At 54.5% G+C, this 15,104-nt stretch overlaps 1 protein-coding gene and 1 long non-coding RNA gene across 2 annotated transcripts; both read left to right on the forward strand.

The window, feature by feature from the left end:
- Positions 1 to 243: 243 nt before the first annotated feature.
- On the forward strand, positions 244 to 12,538 carry ALG12 (ALG12 alpha-1,6-mannosyltransferase). Its single transcript, XM_045555378.1, has 11 exons — positions 244 to 342; positions 2,146 to 2,398; positions 3,372 to 3,603; positions 3,689 to 3,821; positions 5,879 to 6,052; positions 6,387 to 6,581; positions 7,065 to 7,168; positions 7,722 to 7,945; positions 11,738 to 11,907; positions 11,991 to 12,066; positions 12,211 to 12,538. The coding sequence occupies exons 3-11, from the start codon at positions 3,442 to 3,444 to the stop codon at positions 12,440 to 12,442; spliced, it is 1,470 nt and encodes a 489-aa protein (XP_045411334.1). The 5' UTR covers positions 244 to 342; positions 2,146 to 2,398; positions 3,372 to 3,441; the 3' UTR covers positions 12,443 to 12,538.
- A 1,606-nt stretch (positions 12,539 to 14,144) lies between these two features.
- LOC123640779 lies at positions 14,145 to 15,020 on the forward strand. Its single transcript, XR_006736047.1, has 2 exons — positions 14,145 to 14,188; positions 14,533 to 15,020. It is a non-coding gene; the product is annotated as an uncharacterized LOC123640779 (long non-coding RNA).
- Positions 15,021 to 15,104: the final 84 nt, after the last annotated feature.

The raw sequence follows: 15,104 nt of genomic DNA on the forward strand, positions 1-15,104 counted from the left end.
CCTCCCAGCCCCGCACCGCTATTGGACGGCGGGACCCGCCCCGGCCTTATGTGGCCCAATCCAGGATCGCCACGAGCGGCGACCAATGGGAAGGCCCCGGGTCAGCGTCCTGCCGGGAGGCTGGGGAGTGGGCGTGGCGATCCGAGCCTGCCCCTCTCGTGAACGGCCGGCGTTGGCCATCTTTACTCCGGGCAGCTCCACTGCAACAGCGGCTGGGGTTCTGGCGGCCATGTTAGGTTCGGGCAAGAGCTTCGCCCATGTTCTCTGTTTCCGCCGCCTCGCTTCCGGCCGAGAGTCACGCAGGCTGCTGAACTCCGAGGGACGACGCCAGAGGCGGGAGAGGTCAGCGCGCGCTGCCACGGCTAGGGCCCTCAGGGCGGGAGGGCGAGGGCACGACCCGGGCTCTCCCGGTGGCGGTGGGGACTCCCAAGCCAGCGCTACCCACGCGTTCCTCAGGCCTTACCACGTGTGTCCACGCGTGACAGCCGCCGGGCTCCTCACTCTCGGGGGCCGGGGGGGCCGGGGTCCTCGCCCTCAGGGGACGGGGGTGGGGGTGGGGCCGGGTCCTCGCCCTCGGGGGACACGGGGGTGGGGGTGGGGCCGGGGCCGGGTCCTCGCCCTCAGGGGACACGGGGGTGGGGGTGGGGCCGGGGCCGGGTCCTCGCCCTCAGGGGACACGGGGGTGGGGGTGGGGGTGGGGCCGGGTCCTCACCCTCAGGGGCTGGGCGGGCCCCCAGTGTGTCATTGGGGGTTAGGGGCCCAGGGATCTGCACTTCCTCACGTGCCTGAAGTGACACTGATGTTTAAGAATCCCAGGTTTAAATTAGGAGAAGTAAAATGTGCATTTCTGGATTTTAGAGAAAACTGCCTGTGAGGTAGGAAAGAACTGCCAGAAGAAAAAAGTACAAATAATAGGGTTTTGTCTGACATTTGGTTGGCAGCAGGTCTCATTTGCACCAGATCGTTTGTGCTTCCAGCTGAGATTAATAATTATTAATGTTGTTAATAATAACATCTGATTTGACCAATTTCAGTAGACGTCTTAGAATCCAAACTGAGGGGTACAAGAGGGCCTTGTAGGTCATTTCCTGACCTGAGATGCCCTCATTCTGTAAACCACATCTTTTCTTTTTTCTTTTTCTTTTTTTTTTTTTTTTTTCTGGAGTCAGAGTCTCACTCTGTTGCTAGTGTGCCGTGGCGTCAGCCTAGCTCACAGCAGCCTCCAACTCCTGGGCTTAAGCGATCCTCCTGCCTCAGCCTCCCGAGTAGCTGGGACTACAGGCATGCGCCACCATGCCCGGCTAATTTTTGTATATGTTTTTAGTTGTCCAGCTAATTTCTCTCTATTTTTTAGTAGAGACGGGGTCTCGCTCTTGCTCAGGTGGTCTCGAAGTCCTGAGCTCAAACGATCCACCCGCCTTGGCCTCCCAGAGTGCTAGGATTACAGGCTTGAGCCACCGTGCCCGGCCTCTTTTCTTTTCTTTTTTTTGTATACTCTTGAAGATGGTAGAGAGTGGACTGCTCCAAGAAGGAACAGTCTGTGAACCACATCTTTAAAGAGTCTTGACTGGTGCCTGTTTAACTTGTGGATGCTCCCAAGGTGCCTGTTGCTTCAGATTAAGAACAGCTGCTGAGCAGCTGCAGGTACCATCTGTTAACCCTGGCCGGGTGGTGGGCTGTCGAGGGTTTCCTGCTTGCTTGAGCCACGTTTGTCTTCTGTGCTCCTGGCTGAACCTTCTGACTCGCACTTGGTCTTCTCATGCCTTTCGGAATAAGCTGCCCTTATCTGGGGCCTGGCAGGAGGGCCAGGGTGGATTCTGCACATAACATTTTCATCCCACAGTCTGGATTTTCCTTGCGGGAAGAGCCTCTGGGTGGAGGTGTAGAGAGCTGGCTGGGCAGCCCATGCCAGGGCCCTGCCAAGGGGCACTTCTGTGCAGCTGCGTCCGCAGCCCAGGGAACCCATGCTTCCTATTTCTGTAAGTTCTTTTCTCTGATGACAGTGAGGAGAACAGGGAGTAGCATATGAGGATTCTGTAGTCTTCTCTGCTTTACTGGAAATTAAAGCATGAACGTATTTTTAATAAAAATGTAACTGGTGTGACAAGATCCCTGCTTAAGAGTTTTCCCTGATTTTTTCTTCAGCTAGTTCATCGAGCACCTATACCAGGCTCTGCAGAGCAGTGGTGTGTCCGGCAAGGGAGCAGGTCACACGTATCATTTATTCCACACATCGGGGCTCCTCCCGCCAGACTGGGCTCTGTCCTTGGTGCTGAGGTTGCACTGGTGGGAGAAAAACCAACACGGAAACCACCCCCCCAACCCAGTGGACAGTGGATCCTAACCTGGTCCTTAGGTCTTTTCGTGTGTTTGTCACCAAATTTTTATAGAGAAAAAGGTATGTTACTTCTAACAAGAACTACATACTATTTTGGTCATCCGAAATGATTAAAGCCCTTTTTTCCCTTTCTCCCCTACCCTGCCCTCACCACTGCCATATCATATAGGATTCCTGTCCCTTCTAATCTACAGATTTTCTTTCACTTTTTTGTTTGTTGGTTGGTTTTTTCTTAGGTTTTTTTTTTTTTTTTTTTTTTTGAGACAGGGTCTCACTGTGTCACCTGGGCTAGAGTACAGTGGCATCATCACAGCTCACTGTAACTGCAGACTTCTAGGCTCAGGTGATCCTCCTGCCTCAGCCTCCCAGGTAGTTAGGACTACAGTCTCACACCCACCACACCCCGTAGTGACGGGGTCTCGTTCTTGCTCAGGCTGGTCTGGGACTCCTGAGCTCAAGTGGTCCTCTCACCTTGGCCTCGCAGAGTGCTAGGATTACAGGTGTGAGCCACCTCGCCTGGCCTGTTTGTTTGTTTTTATTTGGGTAACCAATTGCAGGTACCCATTAGGACACAAGTTCAGGTTCATGGCCAGCATGGTGCCACCTTGGGGCCGTCCCTCCTACCCAGCTTACCAGCCCCCACCTCACAGCCTCCCGTCCCGTCAGCCAGTCCTGTGGGGGCTACGCCTGGGTTTTGCTGACTGTCCTACCAGGTTTGAGCTTCTTGAGGCCGGGGTCTGCTTTACCCACTCTGCCACCCAGGCCAGCGTGACCTGGGCCGGACCCAGGGTTCCACGGCTGAAGTCTTTCTTTCCAGAAAAGTATTCACAGAGCGTAAAGTGCAAGATAGCTCGTTAAAATATGAAGGCTTCTCAAGTGTGATTTTTGTTTTAACTTTCCATTTTGACATGTTTTCAGATTTACAGGCGTTATGACAATACTTCAAAGAATTTCTGCTTACGCTTTACCTAGATCTCCCAAGCATGATTTTCGAAACTTATGAATCTATGTTTCATTCTTTCAAAACCCTCAGAGTGGAAGTGCCCACGGCTGGTGTTTCATACCCTTGGTTCCGTGGAGGCTTGTGAAGTGCAAAGCCCTGCATGGCTGGGAAGAGGTCGTCGAGCAGGCGGCCCCTGCTGCTGGGGCTGCTCCTGGCCGTAGCCACTGTCCACCTGGTCACCTGTCCCTACACCAAAGTGGAGGAGAGCTTCAGCCTGCAGGCCACACACGACCTGCTCTACCACCAGCTGGATGTGGACAAGGTGAGGGGCCACTGCTGCCTTTGGCCAGAAGTGCCGTGTCCACCACCTGAGGCCTCTCCATGCTGACCTGCCCTTCCCTTTGCAGTATGACCATCTGGAGTTCCCTGGAGTCGTCCCCAGGACCTTCCTCGGGCCACTGTTGATGGCAGCGTTCTCCAGCCCTGCAGTTTACATGCTCTCCCTGTTAGAAATATCCAAGTTTTACTCTCAGCTGATAGGTAAGGGGGTCTCCAAAAATGGGGAATTGTGGACGAAATGGGGAATTGTGGCATCGGACGGTCTAAGTCAGCCATGGGCTCCTCCCGTGTAGGGACGTCCATCTGTGACAGTCTTGCCTGTGATGACTGAAGCGTGGCGGGTCGGACCCGGGCCGTGTCAGCGAGGCCCTCTGTGCGTCCACGCTCTCAACTGAGCAACGAGGGTGACGCTGCCTTGCTCCCCGGGGATGGTGTGGAGGAATAAAACACGCCTGTGAGGGGCCCTGTGGCACCACATGCGTGGGCCACCGCGGGGCTGTCTCTGCGTGCTCGCCGGGACAGCAGCAAGTGAAACGGCCTCTGTCATCGCAGAAGCAGCTCGTGTGTCTCAGGGAGCACAACGGGAACCCCCCGTTCCCGGGGGTGCCACTGCGAGGCTGTGTGCACGTCCCTCTGGGTCTCTCTCTGTGTCCGTATGAGTACGGTTTTTAAAAAACCACTGTACAACATTCTGCATATATCGTTTTACAACCTGATTTTTTTTTTTTTTAGTCAACAATCACTTTTCCATTTCAGTAAATTTTTATTGTGTCTAACACCCAGACCATATTCAGATTTCCCCAGAGGACTCAAACTCAGTCTCACAGCTATTTAGCCTGCCCTGTACGCAGAGCTGTAAGAAGTGCTCACGCTCCTGGGGAAGAAGCAGTTCTGCTTCTTGAAAGGGCAGATTAGGAAATGGAAGTCCACCGTCGCATAGGGACAGTTAGACAAGCCATGCTCATCATGTGGAGGCTTCGGGGATCCCTAGATGAGGAGGAGTTGGGGGGCCACTATCCCGGGAAAACAAATCTGCAGGTGAGCCTGCTTTCCCTGGAAGCTTCTGCTTGTTGCAGGGGAGTCGGGCAGGGCTTTGGAGGGCTGTGGCCCCAGGCGGTGGGCAGGAGCCAGCCCTGCGTCCTGGGATTGCTCGTGTGCTCTGAACCCTGCCAGAGGCCAGAAACAGTAATGATTCCTCCCTGGACAGCGATACAGCGTCATCCTGGGACTGAGGCTGTCTCCGTAGTGTTCCCACACTGTCCCTGTCTGGCACTGCAGCCAGGCAGACTTCAGCAAGATGGGAACCGAGAGCAGCCCGGGTGCGGGTGACGGGCTCCTCAGACGTGCACTTGACAGAAGTCAGAGACGGGCAGCCGCTTTGCCAGAGTGCTGTCACCTCTGTAAAAGAACCAAAATGCGAATTCTAGCACCAAAATTACAGCAACTAAATTTAGACCCTTGTGGACATTGGTTAAAAATATTCCCATATAAGACATTTACAATCGGAATCCAGCAATACACAAAAAGAAAAACGCCTGGGGCCCAGGCTGGCTTTGTGCCGGGAGCGGCAGGTTCGTCATTCAGAAGCCTGCAGCTCCCGGGGCTCCCTCAGTCCCCACAGCTGCCTGGACCCCGTTTCCTCTCGAGTGGGGACTGCGAAGTCTCTTCTGGCCTTTCGGAAAGGTGGCGGAGCAGCCCCACGCTGACGGGCCGGCCCACTGAGGATGGCTGGTCTGCCAGGCACCGCCCTGGGCGTACCCAGGTCCTCACCTCCTCTTCCCAAGACCGCTGGCCGGGGACAGCCCCAGTTGGCTTCCTGCCCCTGGTGGGCGCCTTCCCACCGGATCCTGGCTGCCTCCTGGCTGCAGGTCAGTGCAGGATGGAGTCAGGCCCTCGAAAATCCTGCGCCTGGGAGGCATCTCGGCCATGTGTGGGGGCCTCTGGTTTAGTGTGGGACTTGGTTCTCATCACACCACCCTATGAAGGCTGCTTTGCTGCCGGGTGGCCAATTCCTCCTTCGAACTAGTGGAGAGCAGCCCCCCAGAGCCTGCGTGGCCCTGAGGTGACGCTGCAGGGTCTGGTGTGGCGGCTCCCAGCAGGAACGCAGGCACCAGGGTCTGTTTTCAAAACCAAATGTAGCTCCCGCTCAGGCTGGTTTTGCCGTCACCTAACTCCCATTGCAACTAGCATTTGGGAAGGCGGTTTCGCGTCCCCATCCACTGCAGGGTCACTGTGTGTTGTTTTCTTTGTTTCTTTAGTTAGAGGAGTCCTTGGACTTGGTGTGATTTTTGGACTCTGGACGTTACAGAAAGAAGTGAGACGACAGTTTGGGGCCACAGTGGCCACCATGTTCTGCTGGGTGACAGCCACACAGTTCCACCTGATGTTCTACTGCACTCGGACGCTGCCCAACGTGCTGGCCCTGCCCCTGGGTACGTAGCTGCCCGGCTGTGCCTGCAGGCTCAGCGTTGGGCCCCCACCCTTTGTCGCCAGTGAGGGGCCTCGCCCAGTTAGGGTGCTGTGCGTCTGATCCGAGGCACGTCTGCCGATGACAGCCCTTCCCCAGCAGGCTCCCCGGAAATGCAGGCTCACGGCAGTCTGCGATCAGAGACTGGGGTTCTCTGTTCTTGGTGCTGGGTTGGGAGGGACTTTCTAGCAGATGACATGAGTGGGGGGGCCTATGTCAGCGGTTCTGAGCGGTTGCTTGTTTTCTGGAGTGACGTTTGTGTGACACGTCTGACGAGCACCCTCCCCGCGGCCTTGCAGTGCTGCTGGCCCTCGCGGCCTGGCTGCGGCACGGCTGGGCCCGCTTCATCTGGCTCTCGGCGTTCGCGATCATCGTCTTTCGGGCTGAGCTGTGCCTGCTCCTGGGCCTCATGCTGCTGCTCACGCTGCACCGCGGGAAGCTGCCTGTGCTCAGGCTGCTCAGTCACGCCGTCCCCGCCGGGATCCTCGGCCTAGGTAAGCCACCGTCACTGTGGGGTTCTTCTAACTGGGTTTTGTTTTGCCTTGTCTTACAAAGATGATGAGAAATTTGGGAGTGTGGTTTTTTCCATGAAATAAAGTTAACTGTTAGCAGTACCAGAATGTCTTAGTCCGGGTCCTGCTAAGCTGTCTGCCCTGGGTCTGCAAGGCCCCAACCTTGTCCCCTGGAGCCTCTGTCGGCCCACCTGTCCTTCGTGGCTGGCTGAGGCTGGGGGAGGACACAAGAGTAAGAGGGCAGCTTGTTCCCAAGCTCCGGTCTGAGGGAACGGGCTCCAGGAAGCGCTGTCCCCAACCCGGCAGCTTCTCTACGTGAAAGTGGCTTGTGGTTTCCGTGGCACCGGCAGGCGGCTTCGTGGGGTCGTTCACTGACAGCACAGCCCGATGGCCGCTGCTCACTCGCAGTGTCAGTGTGGCCTTTAGGGGCCGTGTTCGTTACTGAGGAGCTTCTTATTTCACTAGGACTGACGGTTGCTGTAGACTCCTATTTTTGGCGACAGCTTGTGTGGCCGGAAGGAAAGGTGCTTTGGTACAACACCGTCCTGAATAAAAGTTCCAACTGGGGAGTATCCTTTAAGTACCTCCGCCGGGGGATGGCGCGTGTACACCGCGTGTGCACCGGCTGCTGTTCCTCCCCACTGCGCCCCTCCCTCCCGCCCGTCCTGGGAAACACCACTGGACATACGGCCCCGGCCTATCCATTGATTCTCAGGATAATCTGCTTTTTAAAAACGTTTTGTTATGGAACATTTCAAACATACATATAAGTAGAAAGAACAATATAACGAATGCCCAAGGCACTCACGATAATCTATTTTTACAGTTAAACAAAGCAGGGAAAGATAAAAGGGCTTTACGCAGCCCTGGGTGTGGGGCCCTCAGCTGCCTGCGTTGCTGGGAGTGGACGTGCGGGTCCTGGCCTCTGTGCCTGGAGGGCACAGCCCAGGCCACCCCCGGCTCCGCTGCGTCCGCGCCCCTGCGCCGCAGTCCCAGTTGCACCTTTCGGCACAGCCATCTTTGGACACCTCTCAGCCTTGGTCCTGCCGCCCGGCCGTGGCCCCTCGCGGACAGGTACCTTGATCACTGACGTGTGTGGCCTCCTTAACCGCCTGCCTGAAGACCTCCCCGCTGCTGTGGTATTTCTACTCGGCCTTGCCCCGGGGCCTGGGGTGCAGCCTTCTCTTTGTGCCCCTGGGCGTGGTAGACAGAAGGACCCACGCGCTGCTTCTGCCGTCTCTGGGCTTCATCGCCTTGTACTCCCTACTGCCGCACAAAGAGCTGCGCTTCATCATCTACGCCTTCCCCATGCTCAACGTCGTGGCCGCCCGGGGCTGCTCCCGCCTGTGAGTGCTTTTCCTTGTGACGGTCATCCTTACAGTTGCCTGGGAAACAGGTTTACTAATTTATAACGGGGAAGGTTTTTAAAGTAAATATGCGAGGTGTTTAACTGGGCACCTGTGTCAAAGGAGGGCTTCGTGGGCCGGGACAGGGCCAGCGACGCTCCACCCAGGCGCTCTGCGTGGCTGGTCGTCTCCGTGGATTTGGTCGTGAGTCTCGCGCCTGTGTGTGCGCGGTGCTGTGCTCCCCGTCCCGATGCTCGGTCACTGCGGGAAGGATGCTCACGAGGGTGGTGGTGGCCGGGGCGGGGCGGCCGGGCCCGCGGCTGCAGGGAACTGGCTGGTGCAGGAAGGGCACTCGGTGGCACGGGCTCCGCGTAGTCTCTCCGACAGTGGCCCAGCGCAGAGGCACTTGTCCAGGCAGGTGGCCCTGCTGCGGGGGCGGGGGGTGGTCAGGCAGCTGCTCTCGGCTTGACGTGAAGGGCACAGTGCAGCCAGGGCTTGGGGTCACGGAGGGTGGGGGGTGCCCAGTAGCAGGTGATGAAGAGGAAGCCGCGCGGGCGTGGGGAGGGGGTTTCCCAGGCCGAGGGTGGGCGGCCCGAGTGTGGCTGCCCGGTGTGGCCAGCACAGGAAGCGGGAGAGCCCATCATGCCCCCTTCCGTGTCCGGACTCTGGAGAAGGGCCCTGGGTGAGGGGCCGACCACACGCCCCACTGAGGACTCACGGCCTTGGTGGGAATAGGAGGCCAACCCAGGCCAGGCTGGGGCTCGAGGGGCAGAGCGAGGGGCACTCGCCCTGGCTGGGAGGGCAGGCCCCTGCAGCGCAGCCCCTGCCACACGGCTCTGCCCGCCCTGGTGTGGTCGGGCTTCCCACACGGCGCCCGGTGCCACCCACAGACCTCCGCACTCCCGGCCACCCCTCCGCGCCTCGCCCGCTGCTGCGTTCTTGCCCCAGTCGATCAGACGTTTGTCAAGTCTGCCTTTGGCTCGTCTTTGCCTTTGGCTCTGCTTTGCCTTTGGCTGCCTCCGGTCTCAGGTGGGCTCAGAGCTCAGAGCCTCTGCAGAGCTTGGCCGGAGCCGCGGGGACACAGGCTGTGGAAGGTGAGCGAGCGGGCGCTGGTCAAAGACGCAGGACAGGCTCCATCAGCGACAGACCTTTGCAACAGGCACGGGCCAGCTGGACTCGGCTGTGCCGACACAAAGGGCAAGAGACGTTTTCAAGGCCTGGGTGCTGGGAGAGGAGACCACTGGCCGTGCTGACTGGCCACGTCCAGAGGAGGAACACGTGTCTGGAGTCTTTGCGAGGCGCGGTGGTGCGTGTTGGAGCTGGGCCCCACCGGGTCAGGCCTCGCCCCAGCAGGGACTGGAGAGCGCGGGTGTTTCCCGGGTTCTGAGGCGGTTCTGGGTGGGGCGTTTGCATCTCAAAGGGCAGAGAAAGGATTTATAGTTGCAAGCGTGCTAAAGGAGCTGCTCCAAGGGGGCCCAGGGGCCTGTGCCGTCACCAGGGTTGGGCTGCCACAGTGGCTTCCCCGGCCGTGCTCAGCTCTCCGGCGGGCTCCTGGGGGGCTGGGTTCATCCTAGAGCTGTGGCCTTGAGCTGGTAGGGACTATGCTTGAGTTGGTTCAAGTCTCTCGGGCAGGTAGGGGAGTGGGGGTGGACGAAATCATTTGTGCTGAAAGTCTGTGTATTTTATCAGCCGAGGTCGAGGCTTAGTCAAGAGAGCTCAGAGGAGCCTGACAAGTTTGGTCAAGGGTCAACCGGGACTTGAGCCTGTAGCCAGCTCTTTGCTGTTAAGGGGCAGATAGTAAATGTTGTCATCTCTGTGGGCCACACGGTCTCTGTTGCAGCTTCTGACTCTGCTGCCATAGCCAGAAACAAGCCACAGGCAATAGTAGAGGGACAGGCAGCACTGTGGCCTTGAAAAGCTCAGTTACAAGTACAGGCTGAGCTGCGTTGGGCTGCAGGTGGGACTCCAGCCTAAGCAGTAACCTGAGAGTGTTTGGAAAAAAAAAAAAAAAAAAAAAAAAAAATTTAGGTCATTAAATATGAAATGTCCGATTCGGAACCAAAAGTGTAGTTTATTCTATCTTAAACAAGAAGCAGTGCGATTAAACAAAGTATGAGCCTAAACTATGGACACAGTTTTGCCATCTTAATGGTAGCTTGTTCATGCTAGCAGCAAAGAAACCTGGTGAGCCAGTGGTGATGAAATCTCTAAAGGCGTTTCCCACAGCTAGTTGAGAATTGAATATTTTTCCTTGCAAGAAATGGTCCAAAGCCTGGAAGAAGTTGTGGTCAGTTGGTGCAAGGTCTGGTGATCTGGTGAATACAGTGGATGACACAGAGTTTCCAAGTCCAGCCTCTGTAGTTTGAGCAGCATTGTTTGTGTGACATGTGGCTGAGTGTTGTCTTGCCAGAGGATTAGCCTGCCTCTGTTGACCAATCTCAGCTGATTAATCTGTGATCCTCATCCTCATCCTCATGTTTACTGGTTGCAGTAAACATCCGCTGTAACTGATTGACCAGGTTTCATGAAGCTGTAGTGGATAATACCAGCGCTGGACCACCAAACGTACACCATTAGCTTTTTCTGATGAACATTCCGTTTTAGACTGTGTTTCGGCACTTCATCTGTATCCAACCATTGTGCCCAACACTTGCAATTGTCAAAAAGAATCCATTTTCCATCACACGTAACAACATGGTGTAGAAATGGTTTATGTTGTGACAGCAAAGAAAGGTAAGTTCTGATGCTCGTTTAATTCATGCGGAACCCATCTACCCAGCTTCTTTACCTTGCCAATTGTTTCAAATGGTCCAATATTGTCAGAATAGTAATGTCAAACCTTGCTGTTAATTCACGCGTAGGTTGAGATGGATTCACTTTCATGACAGTTTTCAGCTCCTCATTATCCACCTTGGTCTCAGGCCGTCCACGTGGCTCTTTTTCAAGATTAAAATCACCAGAACGGAACTTCTCAAACCATCAACGTACTGTGCGTTCATTAGCCACATCCTTCCCAGACACTTCGTGATATTTCAGGCTGTCTATGCAGCATTGGTTCCATGACGGAACTCACATTCAAAAATAACATGAATTTTTTACTTATCCATGGTTTCACAAAAATTGCTCTTAAAAAAAAAATGTGAAAGATAATCACCAGCCAAAACGTCCATTTGAAGGACTAAGGAGGCACCTTCACAATTAAAGCAAGAAGTGTCAAAGTGAAATGTCAGAGATACCAACTGTCAAACAGTACTTAAGGAAATCAGACATTTCATACTTAACACATTAAGTGCCATGTGAGTTGTATTTAACTCACACTAGTTTGGAGCCAGGGCCTCATGAAGCAAACATAACTTAAGTATCTTTTCACTTTGGGAACTGCAAGAACATATAACTCATGGAAAACAATAAAAAATAACAAATTTTTCATTAAATTAAAAGGATTGTTTTGTTTTAAACTTTTAATTCTATTTTTATAATAAAACACTGTGGCCCCAAGGAAAAAAATTTTTTTTTCTAGTATGGCAACGTGTTAATAACCTAATATAATTTTGAAAATCTGTAAATTCTAAATTGGCATCTTGAGTGGAATTTCACAGACAAAATTCTTGTAGTATTTTAGCCACTTTCGTTAATCACTTATTGTATGTATTTGACCGTTAACTTTTTGCCTGTTATGACTTGGTGAAGTTAAACGGCAGGTCTGTGTTCCTAATACGCATCGAGACATAATAATCAGGTACTTCACTGCCACTGTCTTCTTTTCACGGAAAGGGACGATTCTTTTTTCAGGCTGAATAATCATAAAAAGTCCTGGCTGTATAAAGTGGGATCCCTGCTCGTGGTCGGGCACCTGGTGGCCAACGCCGCCTACGTGGCCGCGTCCCTCTACGCGTCCCACTTCAACTACCCTGGAGGCGTCGCCATGCGGAGGCTGCACGAGCTGGTGCCGCCCTGGACAGGTCAGTGCTGGGGACGCGGCCGGGGACCGGCGGGGCTCTGGCGGGCACCACGCCGGTCCTGAGCGAGCAGCTGTGGTCCCCAGGTGTCCTCCTGCACATCGACGCGGCGGCTGCCCAGACGGGTGTGTCCCGGTTTCTGCAAGTCAACAGCGCCTGGAGGTGTGTTTCCCGCCCGCCGGGCTTCGGGTGTTGTTGCTCCTCTCAGAGGCTGTGCATAGGTCCCCTTGGGGCACCCAAATGCCAGGGGTGGCCTGTGGGGTGACGCAGGGCCACGGGCGGGATGAGCTGGCTCTTCTCTCGTAGGTATGACAAGAGGGAAGACGTGTGGCCCGGGGCTGCGGCCATGCTGGGCTACACCCACATCCTCATGGAGGCAGTCCCCGGCCACCTGGCCCTCTACAGGGACACACACCGGGTCCTGGCCAGCGTCGTGGGCACCACAGGTGTGAGTCTGAACCTGACCAAACTGCCTCCCTTTGACGTCGACCTGCAGACGAAGCTGGTGCTCCTGGAGAGACTCCCCAGGCCGTCGTAGGGGAGACCGACCTCCCGCAGCCAAGTCCCTCCAAGAACGTCGTCTCCGCCAGCATTTGGGCTCAATTAGGACAAAACAGAAACAAATCAGAGAACAACGAACATGCCCCTGACATACGCCTGACCAAGCAGGGCGGGAGCCTCCATGCACAGCCACGGCCAGGGCTCACAGCCTAGGGTGACAGTGGCCTGCTCAGACTTTCCTGCATGTCCCCAGGGTGGTGATGGTCATTTATGCAGACTGCGACCATCCAGACACCCTGGACGTGCGGTGACCCTCGCCATGTCCTGCCCGCCCACATGGAGCTGCATCTTGCCAGCACCACACGCTTGGTGCCTGTGGCCTCCTGATGCGCCCGAGGTGGCCCCTGCTCGGAGGAGACCCCGGCGCAGACCCCGCAGATGGCGCCTCCCTCCCCGGCCGCCACCACCGCGACTTCTGTGTTCACAAGCTCGTCGGCTCCATTGCAGATTAAGGTTTGGGAGATAAACATGTTCAGAAAGGAATGAGGAATAAAAAAGAATACGGCAATAAAATGTCAATTGGAACCTCAAAAAAAAAGGAGAATAAAATTTTGTAAATGTTTTCTTATCATTATCTTATGATTATTTCCAGAGACTGCCTTTACCCAGGTGCTACGGTTAAGGGACAGTTTGGTGCTGTCACCCTTCACAGGACATGCATTTATAAAGCAGCCACAGTGCGTGTGACCCTGCCAGGCACTAGAGACAGCACAGAGGACCGGGTGCCACTGCGTCTGAGTACACACGTGTGGATGTGTATACGTGTGCACACACTGCACACACAAGTACACACGCACGTCCCCACACACAAAGACACAGGTTTGCTGCGTGCAGTGGTGTGTGCCTGTGTCCCAGTCCCCGCTGCTCAGGAGGCTGAAGCGGGAGAATCGCTCGAGTCAGGAGCTCGGGGCTGCCGTGAGCTGTGGTTGCATCTGCAGTGACGCCACTGCACTCCAGCCTGGCAACACAGCAATCTCCATCTCTAAAAAAAAAAAAAAGGATTTTTCCCTGAGCTTTCTGAGAATAGGTCGCTTATGAAGTGCTGCAGGGTCGCCATCCCCAACTGCTGCTGGTTTTTCGTCTGTAACTGGTGAACATTTGTGCATAGACACTTCGACTGGGAGACCCTCCTCCTGAAGATCTCCCGGACGCGGCGCCGCTGGCGAGTCCTGCTGAGTCGGGCCCTCACGGGGGCAGAGAATAGGCTTCCCGACACCAGCTGGGCCCCCGTCCACCCGGCAGCACTTGGCCCTCCATGAAGCGTTTGTTTATCTGCTTATTACTGGTATGCTTTATTCATCCCTATTCACGTATTGTTGGTATGCGCGTGTGCGTTGCTACTTCAGTGTTTTATGAGTCTTTCTAGTCTTTAATTATTCTGGCGTCCAATTTTTACAAGATCTGACCAGTGGGAACCCCGTCAAGGGCTCTGTTCTTGCAGTGCGCCCTGCTGAGCATTTCCTTCCTTCTGGGCACAAGGTGTCCTCCTGGGCCTCTGGAATCAGCCATTTCTCGGAGGGGTTTTGGCTCCCTTTGGTGGGGAATGGTTTTAGAGACCAAGATCTAGGTACTAGGTGTGCACTTTTTTTTTTTTTTTTGAGACAGGGTCTCACTCTGTTGCCAAGGCTACAGTGCAGTGGCAGGATCACAGCTCACTGCAACCTCAAATTCCTGGACTCAAACGATCCTCCTGCCTCAGCCTCCCGAGGAGTTGGGACTACAGGTATGCATCACCATGCCTGGCTAATTTTTCTATTTTTAGTAGAGATGTGGTCTCACTCTTGCTCAGGCTGGTCTCGAACTCCTGGCCTCGAGCAATCCACCTGCCTTGGCCTCCCAGAGTGCTGGGATTACAGTTGTGAGCCACTGTGCCCGGCCTAGGTTTGCTCATTGCTATTGGAGTGTTTGTACTTTTAGGCCCTTTCTGTGGACAGAGCTAGGGGGTACAGGCATGCCTACATGCATACACACACACGTACAGTGTGTACATGCATAGACACACATTCATGTACATCTCTGAGAAATCAGAGCCATACCTATAGCACTAATTTCATTCTGTCTCCACAGGTTCTTTTGGGCTCCCTCCGTTCCACATCTATATGTTTGGTCTTCCACAGTGAGAATTCTGGCTCCCAACAGTTCAATATATTTACACGTTTGCTCAATAATAAGATACACGTTAAATAGTTTCAGAAATGCTTTGCTCTGTGATTGCAAAAACAAATCCACTATAAAGAGGTTGGGATTTGTTTTCCGGTTCTCCGCTCCCTTGCCGCGATTGGAGGGACACTGACGAATTCCTCGGTTGGTTTTTCTTCTGTGCCCACCTCCAGTGTGGTTATTTTTCATTTTAAACACAGTCGAGTTCCTTCTTCCTGTTTGTTTTCAGTCTCATGACAACACCCCCCGTCACTTTCTAGCCCTTTAAATTTGTAGAATATGCCCATTGTGGCGATGGGTATAGTTGTCAAAACTCATGAAACTGTATGTACACCGGAGATGGGTTGCTTTATCACATATTTTATATCTCATTAAAGTAGATTTTTTACAAAGTCGAACTAGTTGATTATATATGTGAAGATCTGATTCTGGGCTCTATGGTTCCCGTGGATCCGTTTGTCTGTCTCTATACCGATACC

The sequence above is a fragment of the Lemur catta genome, chromosome 6, assembly GCF_020740605.2.
Source record: "Lemur catta isolate mLemCat1 chromosome 6, mLemCat1.pri, whole genome shotgun sequence".
In the NCBI taxonomy this organism is placed as follows: Eukaryota; Metazoa; Chordata; class Mammalia; order Primates; family Lemuridae; genus Lemur; species Lemur catta.